General features: G+C 43.0%; 3 protein-coding genes across 6 annotated transcripts; 2 read left to right on the forward strand and 1 right to left on the reverse strand.

Annotated features, from left to right (window-relative positions):
* The first annotated feature begins 1,414 nt into the window (after window positions 1–1,414).
* On the forward strand, window positions 1,415–3,476 carry LOC139366818 (homeobox protein DLX-3-like). Its single transcript, XM_071104512.1, has 4 exons — window positions 1,415–1,829; window positions 2,213–2,568; window positions 2,670–2,771; window positions 3,192–3,476. Exons 1-4 carry the CDS (start codon window positions 1,445–1,447, stop codon window positions 3,474–3,476), a joined length of 1,128 nt encoding a protein of 375 aa, XP_070960613.1. The 5' UTR covers window positions 1,415–1,444.
* Window positions 3,477–4,366: 890 nt separating this feature from the next.
* LOC139367051 (transmembrane 9 superfamily member 1) lies at window positions 4,367–20,392 on the reverse strand. Of its 4 annotated transcripts, none has more exons than XM_071105013.1 (10): window positions 10,116–10,343; window positions 9,899–9,980; window positions 9,321–9,541; window positions 8,869–9,000; window positions 8,644–8,766; window positions 8,189–8,541; window positions 7,353–7,507; window positions 6,530–6,715; window positions 5,893–6,166; window positions 4,367–5,487 (listed from the first exon to the last, which is right to left on the reverse strand). In XM_071105013.1, exons 3-10 carry the CDS (start codon window positions 9,534–9,536, stop codon window positions 5,094–5,096), a joined length of 1,833 nt encoding a protein of 610 aa, XP_070961114.1. In that variant the 5' UTR covers window positions 9,537–9,541; window positions 9,899–9,980; window positions 10,116–10,343; the 3' UTR covers window positions 4,367–5,093. The 4 variants fall into 4 exon arrangements, with proteins under 4 accessions (XP_070961114.1, XP_070961117.1, XP_070961113.1 ...); XM_071105016.1 differs by having other exon boundaries at window positions 9,904–9,980; window positions 10,116–10,283; XM_071105012.1 differs by lacking the exon at window positions 10,116–10,343 and having other exon boundaries at window positions 9,904–10,115.
* Window positions 10,140–13,157, forward strand: LOC139366819 (flap endonuclease 1-like). The gene is made up of 6 exons (XM_071104513.1): window positions 10,140–10,195; window positions 12,168–12,220; window positions 12,303–12,412; window positions 12,547–12,677; window positions 12,824–12,874; window positions 13,047–13,157. The coding sequence occupies exons 1-5, from the start codon at window positions 10,140–10,142 to the stop codon at window positions 12,843–12,845; spliced, it is 372 nt and encodes a 123-aa protein (XP_070960614.1). The 3' UTR covers window positions 12,846–12,874; window positions 13,047–13,157.
* Window positions 20,393–20,416: the final 24 nt, after the last annotated feature.

Raw genomic sequence — 20,416 nt, forward strand, 5'->3', positions numbered from 1 at the left:
TTTGTATTTGAGGTGTACTAACTGCATGATCAACAACATGCTGTGAGAGACATGTAGATGGGGGTTTCAATTTGCACTTTTAAACCAAACAACAAAGACACATTACAATCCCTTTTGATTGAATCATGGAGTGATAATCACATCTAAACATGATGAGTTGCCCCCTGACAGTTATCTGTCTGGACAAAAACATAGGGAGTGTAAAGTAAAATAATAGTCTTTAGGCTATTTACTACATTCTTGTCCATTGCAATTTTGGAATTTAATTCCATTTCTGGAGGTTAAATTAATACACATATTTCTACCACTCTCAGCCATTTAGGCCACCATTGCTAAACACATTTTTGTAGGTAAAAGGAATCCATATATTTATACCACTCACAGCCACCACCATCGCTAAAAATGTTTTGTCTCTCTCCACAATTCAAGAATTATGCAACCCTTGGTTAGACAACTGTTAACTTGGTTGAAAAACGGTTAAAATTAGTACTCCCCCGAGGGTACCTGAACAACAATGGGACATATCTGAAGAGACACTTTATGGCAGAGATGTGAGGAAATGAACATTCTGATCCAAGGAGAGATAAACATGTTTGACATGTGTAATAAATTAGGCCTACATAGAAGTGATAGGCTGTGCCACTATGTTTGATAGATATGTCAATTATAGTGATAACCCACTGGGCACAGACATTAATTCAACATATATTCCATATTGGTTAAACGTAATTTCATTGAAATGAAGTGAAAACAATGTGGATTCAACCAGTGTGTGCCCAGTGGTTCAATTCAAGAGTTGACAATAAAAATGTCTTGAAACGTTATGGGCCTATTTAAATTAAAATATGAGATAAGCAGGCTGAGCACAACACCCTAACCATTAAACGTCATTACCACATTTAATCAAATAAAGTATTTTCAAGGTGAAGAAAGGATCAAACTTATCAATCAAATATGGGAACTCACAGTGGCACTGGCAATGATATTATAAATAACTAGCTATTAAGTGTGCACTCTGCAAATAGCTAGTTCAATCTTTTAAAATATAAATGGTGATCGTTTTATGGATATCCGATAAAGAGGAATAAATTGCACCAAAATAAATCAACCATTCATTAAATTGTTTCTGTCAAATACTTTTTAGCATATTTCTGTCAAAACTATTTTGCTTGTACAAATTACTATTTAGTTCAAAATGTGTGTATAACGGAAATAATGAATGGACCCTTCCAGGGGCGCGGCCTCACTTCCAAGATACCTGAATGGAAGACTGATTGGCTGCGACCTTGACCCACACCCACACCATTCACCTATAAACAGCACACCAAGGAGTTTTTGAACTTCTGGAAGGGTGGTTTCGGAGTTTTCCATCTTTAGGAAACTGCGTGGTAATTTGTTTGGACGGTTTCTTGTTCACATAGGCCTATTAACGTTAGTGAAAAATATGGCAGACTGGAAGGTACCAGTGAGCTTCAACCCATCCTACCACGCTTTTGCCTATGGTCTCGTGTACCAACCAGGGGCTGAGCAAAACCATCCTAACTTCTCCAGCTGGACAGAGGCCACATACAACTCTGGGGTCAGCGCCAGCTACTACTCGCAAGCGCAGCCACAGCATCAATCACCATCCTGGAGTCCCGAACTAAACAATGCTGGCACGAGCAATGGCCAATACCCGGCTTCTGTGGTATGTCTTGGTGACCCTCACAGCCATACCCAGAGTGGCCGCCTCTTTATTTCCAACAACCGGGCTCCGCATGATCCGCAAACGGAGACCGAGCGGCCAAGTAGCGACACCCAGAGCGACTCAGAGACCCACACCTCACCAGGTAAATAACTATCCACATTACTGCTACAAGTATGTAGCTAACATTAGCTAGTTCTTGTTTTGTGGTAGGTAATCGCCGAGTAAGTCTCTATCCGTGTAAATGGGTCCTACTGTACTCTAGGTTACTAGTTTGTCTGTAACGGACGGTATCGCAGACATAGTGGTAGTTATTGCACTGTATTTGATGGGTCTCGGGCTAAAGTGACGATCTCCCTCTCAAACTAAGCCCATGTGTGTGTATATCCAACGGCATCTTACTGGTTATTTGTTATGAACCGCTAAAAGTGCCCACTGGCGCAAGGGTTTACTCTTGGTCAGATTGCGTGAGCAATCCAAACTGACTTCACATACAAGTAAGTGTACATTTCTAATTTCCTCACTCAGAGTCTTTGAGTTCAGTGAACGACCGAGAGGAGTACAATCCGCAAGCCAACCATACTACCTGGGTGAGAAATGAGTTGGAGACAGCCAGTGGAAGCCCAAATAGCAGTGAGCATGTCTCCAGTTCACATCCAGAGGAGTTTCAAAGTCCACACGTTATGGGGAGTGAGAACTGCACCCTGCAGTCATTGCCCCCTTCCCCAGAGAAAGTGGACAAGAATATCCCCCCCAAAAAAGCTCGAACTGCTTTCTCAACAGGCCAAATGGATGCCCTTACTCATAGGTTTAACATGCAGAAGTACCTCACCCCTGCTGAGATGAAGACCCTGGCTAGACTGACTGGGCTTACTTACAAACAGGTGCGTTAAGGCTACTTACTGTGTTAAGAACAATCTGCACTTCACAAATGTATCAAATCATAGCTGGTATTTGTTTCTGTTGCCAAATGTTTTTTTCCCAGGTAAAAACATGGTTCCAGAATCGCAGGATGAAACTGAAGAGGCACCAGAAAGATGACAGCTGGGCATCACCTGGCTACCCCAACATGCCACAGCGCCCCCAGGTGAACATAATTGTAGTGCTGTAACTTAATGTAGCAGGTGAATAAAGATGCATGAGCAGTGTCCCCACATCTGTTTGTTAGGGGAAACAGGAGTTGGGGTGAAACGCAAACATCCACTTTCTGCCAACCCTGTAGAGAGTGCTCTGTAACCCTGTCCAATAGACATTTTCTTTACCCAATTAAGGCATTTGACTATTTTTTTTGCAATACTACATTTATTGTATATATTGCGCAACCAGCTGTCTAGCTTGTACATCCTGTTGGTCAGTAACAGTGGCAACAGGCTTGGACATAGTGCCTCGTCCACAATGGAGACCTGTCCCTAGTCTGGACAATGTCTTAAAGGCAGGACGATACATCACTACGCACAGCTGTGCTTTTGACTTTTATTGATATTAACCACCATCTGTTTTGTTTTAGTTTCAGGGCAAACCCCAAGCACAGATCCAGGACCACACCATTGCTCAACAGTTTCGAGAGACCATGTTAAGGAGGAGTCCTCAACAGAACCTGCCTTACTATGCTGTTGGGTATCCTCGGCCATCCTCTCCCCCCCAGCCCCCTGCAAGGCCCCCGGGCATCTGGCCCCTGCCCCCAGCTGTGACCCACCATGAGTACCCCAATGGCTACAGCACAAACCACCATACTAGCATCGACAGTGATGACTGGAAAGTCATGAGCCCCATGCACAAGTCTAGCCAATAACCAACAAGAGGTAAAATGTTAGTGGTCATGGTGGTAAATTTACTGGATTGTCAACATTGTTTTTGTTTTGAATGATTATTACAATTAAGCTTCAGACAGGCAATTCTCCATTTGGTGACGAGGTGTTGGCTTATCTTATCAATCTGTTTCAACCATTCGCTGGCCCCATGTGAATTGTATCCCCTCGTATTCTTTAAGAAAAATCTGAAGTTTGATGTTTTATACCTTCCAAAGTTCTTATCTGTGTATTTAATATCGTTGCTGTTTTGGCATTCTGCTTTTTGATACTACTCTGACAAAGCTTTGCTGTGTCTATGCTGGAAGTGGCATGCTTTTATTCCCTCACTAGCCTATTTGTTGATGTGATCTGTGCAAGGCACTACTGAATGTTTGTTGGTCCATGCTGCACCAGATTTGTATCCTATTGGATGCTCTTAACATTACTGCCACGTTTTATGACCTTGTTGTACAGTGTGATGCCCCCCCATGTCAGGGTTTTGTTTAGTAGGCCCAAAATGGGGGGGGAAATGCATTGACATGTACAATAAGTGGTTCTTGGCTGATTTCAAAATACTACCTCCCAGTTTCAATTTGTTTACACTTTGTGCCTACAGAACAATGCCAATGTCTTCAGGTGTTTTTTTATTTTTAATAAATACTAGTTGTATAGTCAACCTATTAAATTGTGGGATTTACTTATCTTGGGTGATGTACTACTGACATTTTGGGCAAATGGTTTCCTGGTAGTTTAACTTGATTAGTCTTTTCTTTGAAGGCATAGTAAGCTGAACCCAGCAACCAACCTGGTGTAAATATGTACATGACTGCTTTATGGTAATGTCTGTTACCAATGTTGTCACACAAATAAGCCATGTCTTAAGGGGCAAATGTTCATTCAAAATACTTTGTTTATGTAGTTTCACCTAGCATACACTTGTAATGTCAGTTACAGGCTTTCCACACTTGAGTGTGTCTAATCCCAAACTCTCGTGAGCTGGAATAGCTCTGCCCCATGCTGTTTCTGTACAAGTACATTCCCTAGCCCCATAATTGGGAGAACATGCATGTTATCAATTGAATCAAACATGGCTTCCAAATGTTGGCCATTATGGGCTGTTCTCCCCTCAGCAGCCTCCTGTGAATAAAATCACTGAGTAGGCCTGGAACTGTCTTGAGCTAGCTCGGTGTGAATAGGTTGTAATAAAAAGATGTCTTTATTGAAAAGGTATATTTACACCAGAACCAATCAGTGGATGGTGACTAGCACACTTTCTCCCATCGTTTATGCAAGAGCTGATCCTTCTGCCAGAGGCTGATGCCCAACTGCAAGCCTGCATCACATATCGCACAACACACTCATCCCTTTAAAGATACCCTTTCCACCTAACTGATTCCCTTATTCAACCTCCATGGCAGTCTTTCATATTTCTAGAAGGCCCCCCCCCCCAGGCATATAAACAGACCCATTCCTATGTCCAAATGCATCCTTCCTCACTTGTCAACCACTGACCTGTATGTGATTGGTGGGAAAAAACATTTTCTTAACCAATCAAATCGACTAAATGAAAGGACAAAGACATTCAAACTGGGCTGTTATGTAATCGGCTGTACATTCCATTAGTCCATCTTGAGGCTGCGGTAGATGTAGCGAATAAAGACCAGCGAGGCCCAGAAGGAGACAGTACCCAGCATGAGGGAAAAGACCAGCGCTGTGAGGAGTGAGTAACCAAAGAACTCTGCGCTCTGCACCAGGCCACTCATACTCGAACGATTGCGGTAGTAAAAGACTGAGTAGACAAAGATGAAGAGGCCCGTGGAACCTGTGCTCAGCACACTGCGCCACCACCAGCGGTAGTCCTCGCCCGACAGCAGGAAGTAGGTGAGCGCCACCGAGATGCAGGCGCCCACCGAGAGGAGGATGGCAAACACGCAGAGGAGGATGCCGTACAGGGTGTAATGCTCGCGTCCCCACACGGTGGCGAAGATGTAGTACAGCTCCACTGAGATGGCACTGAGGGAGAGAGGTTAGGGGAATGAGTAGGCTAGACAATACACACAATCTATGTCTGGGTGTCCAACATTCAGATTGTTTTAAGCAGCTAGCTCAAAGTAATCACAATAGATTGCCCTGACATGGAGGTAGAGAAATGAATCCTAAAACAAGACAGGAGTAGGATTACACACTAATGTTATAGATGCACTTTATTTCTGGTTTTTCTGTGACAAATGACAGCTACTAAAAGGCACAATCACAAATGAAATGTGATCGATTGGTTTTATACACTGAGTTAAAGACTCTAGAGCGACAGCTGTTTAACTGAGACATTGAAAAAGCGCTCACTCATGACTCAGCAATGGGACTCCATTACCAAACAGAGAGAGAAGCTCTCTGTTATTTTGATATTGTTACACACACCTGAAAGGCAGGAAGCCCCCAATGGCCATGTGTACAGCCGTGTGCTTGTACCAGGGCTGTGTGGGGATCTGGCGGGCGATGTTGCGTGTGCGACAGGGGGCCTGGAAGTTGCCTGCACGGTTCTTGCCCACAATGCCCCCGATGACAGTGAGGGGGAATCCCACCAGGACCCAGGCCCCCAGCAGCAGCAGCACTGTAGAGGCAGGCAGGGCCTGGGTGGAGCCGCTCCACCAGTGGACTGAGTTCACCACACTCCAAGTCAGGAACAGGGGAGCTGTGGGATTGAGGGAGGATGGTTAGAGGAGGGAATCAAGGAAGTAGGAAGAGAGGGTGGTTAACAAGGTGAGATGGGTGGAGAAAGGGAAGGAAGGAGAGTGGAGGAAGGAAGAAAGGGAGGGGAAATAGAGGAGAAAGTCCAGTTCAAGCAGAGACGGAGAGAAGAGAAGATTTATGGTAATTAAAACTCAACAGTTCGACACAGATCCTGCTAAAAAATGAACACGGTGTAAACTTTAGATGTTCACAGAGTTTTATTGTAATTGAAACTCAACCAAAACAAATGACACAGACAATATATATATGGAATATTTACTATATATGTATGACGTGATTCAAAAGACCAAATCTGTCCGCTCACCTGAGAAGAGTGAAGAGGTGAGGATGATATTCCAGACCCAGCGCTGGCCATGTATCTGTGTGTAGAAGCTACAGGAGCAGTATCCTGACACGCAGCTCGTCAACGCGTACAGCATGATGGCAGCCGAGTTGATAGCACCATGTCGATGCACATTAAACATTCCCAGCAGCGCCATGACGATGATCCCTACAGCAACCAGAGAGAGGTCAAATGGCAGAGCTTGGGGGAAGGAGCCGGTAGTGATAACCACAGTTCTTCATTTCTACAGACTATTTTGTCACAGGCATAGTACATGTACATTAAATCACATTTTATTTGTCACATGCCCCGAATACAACCTTACCGTGAATTGCTTACTTACAAACCCTTAAACCAACAATGCAGTTCAAAATATTTACTAAATTAACTATAGTAAAAAAATAAAAAAGTAACAAGAAAATTACATAACAATAACGAGGCTATATACAGAGGGTACAGGTACCGAGTCAATGTGCTGGGGTAGAGGTCAGTCGAGGTCATTTGTACATGTAGGTAGGTGGTCACATCCAAGTTATGCATGTGTCCATGCTGATCAGATTTCCAGTTCTTGTCACACAGACATTCAACCCTCCTCCAATGGGGAGTAACAATGGAAAAGGAATGCAATGCATTTGATGTGTGCTAGAACTAGATGTCAACCGTCACACAACCATTCACAAATGGTCAAATTCAACCCTGATCTGCTTGTATATATTCCTGAATTGCGATTCTGTATTTTGAGGAGCAGTAACTGTAAGATTTAATTAATGTGTTCTGAGTGTTAAACCAGTGTGTTGATGGTTACCTGTGGCCAGGGTTAGAAACTGAGCCCCCACTCCCAACACGGCACACAGCAGGCTTTTATAAGGGGGGAACCTAAAGACATCTGTGTGGATGATCTTCCAGCCATTATCCCCTTGGTCCAGATCATCACAGCCGCCCTCCTCCTCAACATTGTACCTACAGGAACAACCAGAAGAGAGAATGATCTTGAGATATGGGAATGTCATTCGCACACAATTTAGCTACCAGCTCCATACACAATCCTAATAAAACATGATATATAGTCACAAATAGACCTACTCTAATTATACCCAAACTCTTACATGCCAATATCAATGTGAGCTCTCCAGTAAAACAGAACATCCTTTTTAAAAATGTATTTGTATTTTTATTTTCTCCCCAATTTCGTGGTATCCAATTGGTAGTTACAGTCTTGTCCCATCGCTGCAACTCCCGTACGGACTCAGGAGAGGAAAAGGTCGAGAGACGTGCGTCCTCCGAAACACAACCCAACCAAGCCGCACTGCTTCTTGACACAATGCCCACTTAACCCAGAAGCCAGTCGCACCAATGTGTTGGAGGAAACACCGTACACCTGGCAACCGTGTCAGCCTGCATTGCGCCCGGACCCCCACAGGAGTCGCTAGTGCGCGATGGGACAAGGACATCCCTGCCAGCCAAACACTCCCCTAACCCGGATGACGCTGGGCCCATGGGTCTCCCGGTCGCGACCGGCTGCGACAGAGCCTGGATTCGAACCCAGAATCTCTAGTGGCAGACCGCTGCGCCACTCGGGAGGCCCCAAAACAGAACATCATTAATGTCTAAACCTCCTCACTCCGTCCCCTCATTGGTCACCTGGCAAAGTCATTCTTGAGGACCCTCATGAGGATGATGATGACGAAGCCCAGCAGCAGTACCACCAGCACCAGGGAGTTGATAATAGACAGCCAGTGGATCTCTAGGGTCTTGGGGAAGAACGAGTAGTCCCTCAGTCTCTCGGCCCGCCGGGCGTGGTTCAGAGGGCTCTCGAACCAGTGCACGCTGTAGGAGAAGGACAGTGCCAGCCCGCCGCCCGTCCCCACCGCCCCATGCCCGGCGCCACCCTCCTCCAGGGGCACTGGCTTAGAGTCCTTCACGGAGACGTTGGCGAAGATCACAGAGTTTCCGTTGTACTCAATGTTGAAGTCCAGATGTGTCCACAGCCCCACCTATATACACACACACACACCCACAGAGACAGACACATAATGCAGGTAGACTTATATTTGGGTTTTGACATGAGGGTCTGAAAGGGAGCCAGACTAACCCACCTTATGACTATGGGGCAGGAAGCCACTCTCCTCCATGTACCCCACAAAGCCCCAGATGGGAATGTCATCCAGGACAAACTCAAAGTAATACAGCTCCTCTATGGCCTCTCGGAGTTGGTCCACCTACATGAAAGTAGCAATAAACATCACAAACTAGGTTTAGTTACACCTTTCCATGATGCAATGTACTGTGAAGTTCTGCGTATTTTGTCCGAATGCAAATACCTCTTTCTCTGTGAGGGTTAGCTGGCAGAGTAACTTCTTCTCTGTATTCTCTCTGAATTTGATTTCATACAGGGACTCTGCCATCCGATCCCCATCAAGCACTTCTCCTAGACTAAGGGACTTGTGGTGCACCTGGGGAAAAAAAGGTTCTCAGACGTGGTATGCCAAGTCTTAATAGAATTATTATACACACACACTACTAACATGCATCTGTAGAGCCCTACAAGCATAATTCATTCGTCATATATTTGCATATCTACTAGTGGAGGCTGCTTAGGGGAGAACAACTCAATGGCTGGAATGGAACAAATGGAATGGCATCTAACACAAGGAAAATATGTTTGATGTACTTGATACCATTCCACTTACTCCGCTCCAGCCATTACCACAAGCCTGTTCTCCCCAATTAAGGTCCCACCAACCTCCTATGATATTCACATGTATTCACTGACCTCTTTAGGTCTGCAAACAGGCAACGTGTAGTAATGATACGTTTCCTGAGGGTTATGGTAAGGACCAACTTTGTTGACATATAATGTTACAGGATCCCCTTGCTTGTAGCTCACTGTAGCCCATGTTATCTGTGGCACGAGACACAGGACCAAGATGCAATAACCTATCATCCGGCAGACTCCTTGCTGGTTAGGATGTTCAATTTCAGCCATCATGGGCCCTATTGAAAATGAATAGATTCCAATAATTGAACAGGTCAATTGTCAAAAAGCCTATAAGCATATTCAGTGAGAGCAAACCATTGCATCATGTCGATATAACATCACTTTGCTATATCAACAACAGCCATCACCTACTGTCCCTGGCTACCTGTGAAACAACAACACATCGATAGTGCATTGCAAGAGTAAACTCTGCAAAGAGTCTGTACGTAGTCAGTGTTGACTCTACTATCTACGTTATTACAGTTGAATAAACATACAAAATTACTTGCTTTCATCTAAAAAAAAGTCCTCCAGCTACGTCGAGGAACTAGCTATCGTACCGTGCATCTCGCTAGCTCTAGAACATATCGTACCAAACCTGTCTGCCCACTGGATTCCTCAGATTCCAGGCCCAAGAATACTCGCCTCCTCAGCGATGTCCAGCTAGGATTGGATCTAAATATTGATACACATTTTTTATATTCTAGTTAGTTTCAATTTTGTTACTTCGATTATCTAGAAATCCAGATATGTATCGTATTTTTAAAGACACATGAATCGGGATGAAGAAGGGGACCGTCTCCACGTCACCTTAAAAAATAAAAATAGCTAACGATGACTGACTTTTCCGGAGTGGGCGGTGTGAAGAAGCAAAAACACACCTCCACAGAGTACCTATTTTCAAATCTCTTATATTTTCTATCTAAATAAAATATGATCAATATAATTATTTCGTTTGTGCATAGTAATTGTTGTTGTGTCTCCTCTGATTACTGTTTAAATTCATGATATTTCTCTCGACCGGATTTCCCTTAATCTCACTAACCAATCAAATATGTTTATTTACTTCCTGTCAAAGACACAGGCCTTTTAATCTGTTACCGGTCAATCGATGAACGATACTCGAAGAATCCTGGATTGTCAACCCAGTCTCTCATTAATTTTGTGCCATATGTAAAAATTGTAATGCCTTGATACAGTTTTCGCATTTTCTTCGCAGTCTGAAACAGCTGTGACACGAGAACAGCCAGTGAGTTGCATGTAAACAATGTTTTATTCGTATGTTAGTCATGATAAATCCTTATTTTATAAAATATTATATTGTAGAAAATATTCACATTCAAATATCTTCAAGTTGCTAACGTTAGCTAGCAAGCTAGCTGTCTAAACTCATTTATAAATTAATGCAGCCCTTAGCCGTGGTATATTGCCCATATACCACAATCCCCCGAGGTACCTTAGTGCTATTATAAACTGTTTACCAAAGTAATTAGAGCAGTAAAAATACATGTTTTGTCATACCCGTGGTATACGTCTGATATACCACGGCTGTCAGCCAATCAGCATTCAGAGCTCTAACCACCCAGTTTATAACAGACCTATACCACTGGTATGACAAAACATTTTTTGGAACTTAGTAGTGAGTGTTGCAACCAAGGACAGACAGATTTTTAGGTGTTACGCGCTTCAGCACTCAGCAGTCCCATCCTGTGAGTTTGTGTGGCTTACCACAGTTGACCAGGGCAGCTCTAGCAGGGCCGAAATTTGAAGATCTGACTTGTTGGAAAGGTGACATCCTATGACGGTGTCACGTTGAAAGTCACTGAGCTCTTCAGTAAGGCCATTCTACTGCCAATATTTGTCTATGGAGATTGCATGGCTGTGTGCTCAATTCTATACACCTGTCAGCAACAGGTGTGTCTGAAATAGCCAAATCCACACATGTTTTATTTATGTATGTATGTATATATATATATATATATATATGTATTTTTTTTTGTACCCCATTTTTTTACCCAAGAGGCGAAGGTCGATAGCCATGTGTCACAAACACAACCCAGCCAAGCCGCACTGCTTCTTGACACAATGCATGCTTAAAACGGGAATGTACACGACCGTGTCAACGTGCATGTGCCCGGGCCACCACAGGAGTCGCTAGAGCACGATGGGACAAGGACATCCCGGCTGGCCAAACCCTCCCCTAACCCAGACGATTGGGACCAATTGTGGGTCTCCCGGTCGCGACACAGCCCGGTATCGAACCAGGATCTTTAGTAACGCAGCTAGCACAGCCGTAGACCGCTGCGCCACTCGAGAGGCCCGAATCCACTCATTTGAAGGGGTGTCCACATACTTTTGTATTTGTAGTGTATTGTATACATTGTATTTTATTCTAACCCATTCTAATATGATATTTTCAAGTCTCTGTTAGTCATGTGATTTCACTTGCATCCACCTTATGGGCACGTTTTACCAGACCATCCACATGCTTGGGCATGGGATCAAACTTGTCTACGCTTTTGATGGCAAGCCCTCACAGCTGAAGTCACAAGAGGTAAGGACGGGGGTCACATTAAGATCACAACTTTATTGCCCCTCCTTGGGATGTTGATATGCATTATTTATTTTCTCAAATGTTGAACAACATCTTTTTTTTTATTTAACTAGGCAATTAAGAACAAATTCGTATTTACAATGATGGCCTACACCAGCCAAACCCGAACAACGCTGGGCCAGTTGTGCGCCACCCTATGGAACTCCCAATCACGTCCGGTTGTGATACAGCCTAGATTCGAACCAGGGTGTCTAATGACTGTGCCACTCGGGAGTCTTAATCTAACTTCTCTCTCTGTGTGGTTTTAGCTGGAGAAGGAGGGCAGAGGCTGAGAACCTGCTGGCCCAGGTGCAGGGAACAGGTACAGGAAGTCACCAACGACATGATACAGAAATTACACCAACACGTGTGTAGTGATGACCAATTTTTCTATTCACCACCAGGGGAGCAGGAGAACATTGCCAAGTTCAGTAAGCGTCTGGTGAAAGTTACCCGGCAGCACAACGACGAGTGCAAGAAGCTGCTCACCCTAATGGGGGTGCCATACATCAAGGTTTGTCTCAAGTTTTGTTCCTTTCCTTAGCCACCCATAAACAAATCAATCTTCTGTGCACATAGTTACTGTACACCTCGGTCCATTCATTAAGTATTGAACGTATCTAAATGATCTTCCATCTCACCCACTAGGCTCCATGTGAGGCAGAGGCGAGCTGCACTGCTCTGGTTAAGGCGGTAGTCGCCACGGCAACAGAAGATACGGACAGCCTGACATTTGGAGCAGTGGTCCTACTGAGGCACCTCACCCCCAGCGACGCAAAGTACTACTGAAGTTTATATACCACCTTACTCATCTTTCATCCCAGTCATACAGTTTATCTAACAGTATTATAACAATAGAAGCTGTGTGTGTGTTGAATATTTTGTTTTTGAGGTTACTTGTAACATTTCTGTTTCTCTATCTTAGGAAGCTTCCTATCCTTCTGTGAGTTCACCTGTGTTGTGACTGTCAAACTTTGTAAGAGTTTGTAATCCCAATTCTCCATTGTTTAATTTGCTCCTCTTAAACACACACATGCACAACAGTCCCACATAATAAGCAGTCCCTAGTTTGAGTTCCAAACCGTCACGCAGCAGTTATCCCATTCCCAGAAGTCAGTGTGAGTGTTTGTTTCCTTGGCCCCTTGCAGAAGCACCCTGCCCCAGAGGACTGCCTGTATAAGGAGGCCAGAGGTCTGTTCCTGCAGCCTGACATTGTGGACTGCTCCACAGTAACCTCAAGTGGAGCGAGCCCAACAAGGACACCCTTATCCAGTTCATGTGTGCAGAGAAACAGTTCAGGTACAGGATAGGATCAACATAATATAACATCACTGAGGTTATATTCCAACCCTTATGGAGCCTCACTCTGATTTATTTTAGTAAAAAATGGCAGGGGTGAATCCTACATTGACGTCAATGCACGACTAATGGGAAATTTGACTTAATGGTGTAAATATGAGAATATACGCTTCAGTCACACTTTTGTATTCTAAATAAGTAGATTTTATTTGAATCATTTGATGTGGCACTGTACTTTCCGACAATGGCACTACTTTTTCACATGGTTGAAATCCTGCTCCACATCCACATGATGTTAAGCCATGGTTGGTATGAGTGATAAAATGTCTCATACTGTGAAGTGTGTTTGTGCACAGTGAGGACTGCATTAAGTACAGCTGTAAGAAGATGATGAAGGCAGCACACCGGGATGACTGGACTCTATTCACCATCATTGGCTCTCTGAGAGGGAAACCTATACATATTCAATGCATTTCAGTGCCTTTAAACAGGGTATAGTAGTAGGTGCCAGGCACACCGGTTTGAGTGTGTCAAGAACTGCAACGCTGCTGGGTTTTTCACACTCAACAGTTTCCTGTGTGTATCAAGGACATTCAGCCAACTTGACACAACTGTGGGAAGCATTGGAGTCAACATGCAACTCAATATTAGGAAGATGTTTAGTACACTCAGTGTATACCATACCTCATCTATGTTTGATTAATAAAAAACATTGTCCACACCATACTGTATCCATATTAAAATAATCCTCGCTACTTCCTCCTTTTTATTTAGGAATAGACTTCAAAGAGGAAGTCAAGCAAGGAAAGAGGAAGTTGAGGAGTGTGCGTGATAATTAGACAACTACAATTACAGTGTCTAGCCAAGTCTGTTCTTCATGTTGAAAATGTGAGAATGGGGTTCCAATTAAACTAGCAAGTTTTATTAAAATGCTTTTTTCTTGAATAAAAGTAATAGTGAATTTTGTATTTTGATTTATATTTTTCCAAATCCCACATGCATTCCCATTTAAGCCCGGAGATATAGGACGGTGAGATGGTTCTATTGACAAAAGCTTTGTTTGATGCATTTTTTGTTGTTTAATTTTTCATGACGGAAACAAATTGTGGAAGGTTTAATAGAAAGGGGATTTTTCAAATATTAGCATATACACATTTGCGTGCGCTGTTTCACATCTGATTAGGACGCCCAGCACATAGCCTTATAAAGCATCCACTTTAAGGCCCAGTGCAGTCAAAAATGTGGTTTCCCTGTGTTTTATGTATACATCGAGTGTATAAACATTATTAATACCTGCCTTTTCCATGACCTAGACTGACAAGGTGGGTCCAGGTGAAAGCTATGATCCCTTATGGATGTCACTGGTTAAATCCACTTCAATCAGTGTAGTTAGAGGGGTGGAGACAGGTTAAAGAAGGATTTTTAAGCCTTGAGACAATTAAGAAATGGATTGCGCATGTGTGCCATTAAGAGGTTGAATGGGCAGGACAAGATTTAAGTGCCTTTGAATGGGGTATGGGAAAGGGAAAGGGGGATACCTAGTCAGTTGTACAACAATGCATTCAACTGAAATGTTCAGGGGCAAAATGACAGATTTTTTACCTTGTCAGCTCGGGGATTCAATCCAGCAACCTTTTGGTTCCTGGCCCAACGCTCTAATGGTAGTAGGTGCCAGGCACACCAGTTTGTGTCAAGAACTGCAACACTGCTGGGTTGCACCCAAAAGACATCTAGCCAACTAGATACAACTGTGGGAAGCATATAGAGTTAGCATCCTTGTTAATTGCTTTCGACACCTTGTAGAGTCCATGCCCTGACAAATTTAGGCTGTTCTGACGGGGGGGATATTGCCCTTTTAATGTAAGAGCTTTTTGAAAAGACTGCCTTAAATTTCTGCCTGCTTTTGGTGGAATGGAGTTTTGGCCAGTCTGGTGACATCACCAGTCAGTAAATTACTTAAAATACCAATCAGAGAGTTCTAAACCTCTCTGCAAGTAACAGCTAGTTTTCCATCTTCCACTCCCCACTCAGACCACACCTGACAGTCCTAGCAAAATTCATGCTTGAGAAAATGCTCATGCTAAGAAGCTATTTTTGTTTATTTCTGACCATTTGAATTGAAAACAATCACAGTAAGAGCAAACTCGTGTTAAATGCCTTGCTCAAGGGCACATCAACAGTTTTTTCACCTTGTCGGCTCTGGTATTCTAACCAGCAACCGTTCGGTAACTGGACAAACAGTCTAAACGCTAGGCATAGTAATAGGAAGTATGTGACTGATGTGACTCAATTTAATTATAACACTTTTGTTTATCAGAAACCACTACGGGTGTGTGATAGCTTCTCCTTTACTGTGGATGGTTTTCATGATTGTAAGGCAAGTGTTTGACTTTTTTACAATCTTATCTTTTAATTTTAGTGTTCAAATTAAATGAAGGAAATTCATTGCAAGTAATGCGATTTAAAATGTTCAAAGTACTGCTGATAGTTCATGTATTTGCTTCAAAACTGAAATACCTATTTGATATGAGCATTGGTGTAAAGTACTTAAGTAACAATAGTTTTTTTGAGGTATCTGTACTTTACTATGTATATTTTTGACAACTTTTACTTAACTACATTCCTAAAGGAGATAATGTACTTTTTATTCCATGCATTTTCCCTGACATGCAAAAGTACTTGTCAAATTCACGCATTATCAAAAGAACATCCCTGGTCTATCCTACTGCCTCTGATCTGGCGGACTCGTGAAACACAAATGCTTTGTTTGTAAATTATGCCTTGAGTGTTGGAATGGGCCTCTGGCTATTTGTAAATTATGTCTTGAGTGTTGGAATGGGCCTCTGGCTATTTGTAAATTATGTCTTGAGTGTTGGAGTGGGCCCCTGGCTATCTGTAAATTGTGTCTTGAGTGTTGGAGTGGGCCCCTGGCTATCTGTAAATTGTGTCTTGAGTGTTGGAGTGGGCCCCTGGCTATCTGTAAATTGTGTCTTGAGTGTTGGAGTGGGCCTCTGGCTATCTGTAAATTGTGTCTTGAGTGTTGGAGTGGGCCCCTGGCTATCTGTAAATTGTGTCTTGAGTGTTGGAGTGGGCCCCTGGCTATCTGTAAATTATGCCTTGAGTGTTGGAATGGGCCTATGGCTATTTGTAAATTATGTCTTGAGTGTTGGAATGGGCCTCTGGCTATTTGTAAATGATGTCTTGAGTGTTGGAGTGGGCCCCTGGCTATCTGTAAATTGTGTCTTGAGTGTTGGAGTGGGCCCCTGGCTATCTGTAAATTGTGTCTTGAGTGTTGGAGTGGGCCCCTGGCTATCTGTAAATTATGTCTTGAGTGTTGGAGTGGGCCCCTGGCTATCTGTAAATTATGTCGGAGTGTTGGAGTGGGCCCCTGGCTATCTGTAAATTGTGTCTTGAGTGTTGGAGTGGGCCCCTGGCTATCTGTAAATTATGTCTTGAGTGTTGGAGTGGGCCCCTGGCTATCTGTAAATTGTGTCTTGAGTGTTGGAGTGTGCCCCTGACTATCTGTAAATTATGTCGGAGTGTTGGAGTGTGCCCCTGGCTATCTGTAAATTATGTCGGAGTGTTGGAGTGTGCCTCTGGCTATTTGTAAATTATGTCTTGAGTGTTGGAGTGGGCCCCTGGCTATCTGTAAATTATGTCGGAGTGTTGGAGTGGGCCCCTGGCTATCTGTAAATTGTGTCTTGAGTGTTGGAGTGGGCCCCTGGCTATCTGTAAATTATGTCTTGAGTGTTGGAGTGGGCCCCTGGCTATCTGTAAATTGTGTCTTGAGTGTTGGAGTGTGCCCCTGGCTATCTGTAAATTATGTCGGAGTGTTGGAGTGTGCCCCTGGCTATCTGTAAATTATGTCGGAGTGTTGGAGTGTGCTATCTGTAAAGCTATCTGTAAAGAAAAAAAGAAAAGTGTGCTGTCTAGTTTGCTTAATATAAGCAATTTGAAATGATTTATACTTTAAGGTATCTTTACTTGTACTGAAGTATGACAATTCTGTACTTTTTCCACCACTGGATACGGGGATGGTTCAATGCAATACATCTCTAATCCTGATAATGCCATGATTAAGAATGAATCATGAATAATGATGAGAAAGGAAGTTAATGGCTACATCAAAACACCCACATGAAAAAAATACTATAGTATCCACTAGAGTGTTTTTGCAGACGTTACTGTAGTATGTAATGTCTTTACAGATTAAGTCTTGAGATAAAATGATAAAAATGTTCCATAACCTGTTGGTCGGTAGGACTGGGATCTGAACAGATAGTTCAGCGGTTCTGCTCTTTTCTATAACCTGTAGACAACACAATACATGCTCTAGACTTGGCATGTAGGTCTTTCACTTATGGGTGGCACAAATTGGGATATGGGAGAGGGGAGTGGGCAGGGTATATGCAAATTAAATACTGTAGTATTTACTATAGTTTTAAAAAACTGTACTGTTTTTGCGGAATGTAGTGATTTTAGGGACATTATTGTAATATTTACTACAGTGTTTTTGTCACGACTCCTACCGAAGGTGGCTCCCCTTCCTGTTCGGGTGGCGCTCGGTGGTCGTCGTCACCGGCCTACTAGCTGCCACTGATCCTTTTTCCCCCCTTGTCTATTTATTAGTTGCACCTGTGTTTAGTTAGGTTAATTGGTTGGTCTTTATTTACCAGCCAAACTGCTGGTTGTGCGGGATTATTTTCAGTGTACGATTGTACACGACTGTAAGTCACGGTTGTGTGTGTGTGTGTGTGTGTGTGTGTGTGTGTGTGTGTGTGTGTGTGTGTGTGTGTGTGTGTGTGTGTGTGTGTGTGTGTGTGTGTGTTGCTGAACTGTTTAGTTCCCCATGTTTGGGGCATTTGTTTGGGTTGGCGTCGTTTTCACCGGTGTGGTGTATTAAAAGTATCTCTACCCTGAACTCTCTGCTTCCTGCGCCTGACTTCTTCCTTCACTACACCCTGGGCATTACAGTTTTTTTTAAATACCCACAAACAACAGGTGACATTCTGTACTGTCACCTCATATGAAACATTTGATCTAAAATGGTGAAGTATTGAGCTAAATGTATCATTTTTGCTTCACTGTCCAAATACATACAGAGGGGAGTGCATGTGTTTTACACAAATGATGGGAAAGTATTCAGACCCCTTGACTTTTCCCACATTTTGTTACGTTACAACCTTCTTCTAAATTGGAATAAATTGTTTTTTTCCCCTCATCGATCTACACACAATACCCTGTAATGACAAAGCAAAAACAGGTTTAGACTTTTTTGAAAATGTATTAAAAATAAAAAACTTAAATATCACATTTACATAAGTATTCAGACCCTTTACTCAGTACTTTGTTGAAGCACCTTTGGCAGACTCCTTGAGTCTTCTTGGGTATGATGCTACAAACTTTGCACAACTGTATTTGGGAAGTTTCTCCCATTCTTCTCTGTCGATCCTCTCAAGCTCTGTCAGGTTGGATGGGGAGCGTCGCAGCACAGCTCTTTTCAGGTCTCTCTAGAGATGATCGATCAGGTCCAAGTCTGGGCTCTGGCTGGACCACTCAAGGACATTCAGATACTTGTCCCGAAGCCACTCCTGCGTTGTCTTGGCTGTGTGCTTAGGGTTGTTGTCCTGTTGGAAGGTGAACCTTCACCCCAGTCTGAGGTCCCGAGCACTCTGGAGCAGGTTTTCATCAAGGATCTCTCTGTACTTTTCTCCGTTCATCTTTCCCTCGAGCCGAACTAGTCTCCCAGTCCCTGTCGTTGAAAAACATCCCCACAGCTCTAGGAAGTCTTTGTGGTTCCAATTTTCTTCCATTTAAGAATGATTGAGGCCACGGTGTTCTTGGGGACCTTCAATGCTGCAGAAATGTTTTGGTACCCTTCCCCAGATCTGTTCCTCGACACAATCCTGTCTCTGAGCTTTACAGACTATTCCTTCGACCTCATGGCTTGGTTTTTGCTCTGATATACACTGTCAACTGTGGGGCCTTTATATAGATAGGTGTATGCCTTTCCAAATCATGTCCAATTCATTGATTTTACCACAGGTGAACTCCAATCAAGTTGTAAAAACATCTCCAGGACGGTCAATGAAAACAGGATGCACCTGAGCTCAAGTTCGAGTCTCACAGCAAAGGGTCTAAATACTTATAGTACCAGTCAAAAGTTTGGACACGCCTACTCATTCAAGGGTTTTTGTCTATTTTTTACTATTTTCTACATTGTAGAATAATAGTGAAGACATCAAAACTATGAAATAACACATATGGAATCTTGTAGTAATCAAAAAAGTGTTAAACAAATCCAAATCTATTTTATATTTCAGATTCTTCAAAGTAGCCACCCTTTGCCCTGATGACAGCTTTGCACACTCTTGGCATTCTCTCAACAGTATTCTGCAGCAATACACCATCCCATCTGGTTTGCGCTTAGTGGGACTATCATTTGTTTTTCAACAGGACAATGACCCAACACACTTTCAGGCTGTGTAAGAGCTATTTGACCAAGACGGAGAGTAATGGAGTGCTGCATCAGATGACCTGGCTTCCACAATCGCCCGACTTCAACCCAATTGAGATGGTTTGGGATGAGTTGGACCGCTGAGTGAAGGAAAAGCAGCCAACAAGTGCTCAGCATATGTGGGAACTCCTTCACCTGCATTCCAAGTGAAGCTGGTTGAGAGAATGCCAAGAGTGTGCAAAGCTGTCATCAAGGCAAAGGGTGGCTACTTTGAAGAATCTCAAATATGAAATATATTTGGATTTGTTTAACCCTTTTCGGGTTATTACATGATTCCATATGTGTTATTTCATAGTTTTGATGTCTTCACTATTATTCTACAATGTAGAAAATTGTAAAAAGAAAGAAAAACCCTTGAATGAGTAGCTGTGTCCAAACTTTTGACTGGTAGTGTATGTAAATAAGGTATTTCTGTTTTTTATTTGTTTTTGCTTTGTCATTATGGGGTATTGTGTGTAGATTGATGAGGAAAATGTTTTTAATCAATTTTAGAGTAAGGCTGTAATGTAACAAAATGTGGAAAAGGTCAAGCGGTCTGAATACTTTCTGAATGCATCATATGCTCTTATCCATAGCAACTTACAGGAGCAATTAGGGTTAAGTGAGTCGCTGAAGGGAACAGACATATTTTTCACATAGTTGGCTCAGGACTTCAAACCATCTACCTTTCAGTTACTGGCCTTGTCTTCCTCACTCCTTGCA

Source organism: Oncorhynchus clarkii, chromosome 15 (genome assembly GCF_045791955.1).
Source record: "Oncorhynchus clarkii lewisi isolate Uvic-CL-2024 chromosome 15, UVic_Ocla_1.0, whole genome shotgun sequence".
NCBI classification, from domain to species: Eukaryota; Metazoa; Chordata; class Actinopteri; order Salmoniformes; family Salmonidae; genus Oncorhynchus; species Oncorhynchus clarkii.

Excerpts from the sequence above, each read along its gene's own strand:
- LOC139367051 (XM_071105013.1), bottom strand. The coding sequence starts at position 9,536 with ATGATGGCTGAAATTGAACATCCTAACCAGCAAGGAGTCTGCCGGATG. Across the intron at positions 9,001-9,320 it reads CTGTTTGCAGACCTAAAGAG|GTGCACCACAAGTCCCTTAG; the intron begins GTCAGTGAATAC and ends TTTTTTCCCCAG. Across the intron at positions 8,542-8,643 it reads TCCTGCCCCATAGTCATAAG|GTGGGGCTGTGGACACATCT; the intron begins GTGGGTTAGTCT and ends GTGTGTATATAG.
- LOC139366818 (XM_071104512.1), top strand. The coding sequence starts at position 1,445 with ATGGCAGACTGGAAGGTACCAGTGAGCTTCAACCCATCCTACCACGCT. Across the intron at positions 1,830-2,212 it reads AGAGACCCACACCTCACCAG|AGTCTTTGAGTTCAGTGAAC; the intron begins GTAAATAACTAT and ends TTCCTCACTCAG. Across the intron at positions 2,772-3,191 it reads ACATGCCACAGCGCCCCCAG|TTTCAGGGCAAACCCCAAGC; the intron begins GTGAACATAATT and ends GTTTTGTTTTAG.
- LOC139366819 (XM_071104513.1), top strand. The coding sequence starts at position 10,140 with ATGACTGACTTTTCCGGAGTGGGCGGTGTGAAGAAGCAAAAACACACC. Across the intron at positions 12,413-12,546 it reads TGGGGGTGCCATACATCAAG|GCTCCATGTGAGGCAGAGGC; the intron begins GTTTGTCTCAAG and ends CTCACCCACTAG. Across the intron at positions 12,678-12,823 it reads CTCACCCCCAGCGACGCAAA|GAAGCTTCCTATCCTTCTGT; the intron begins GTACTACTGAAG and ends TCTCTATCTTAG.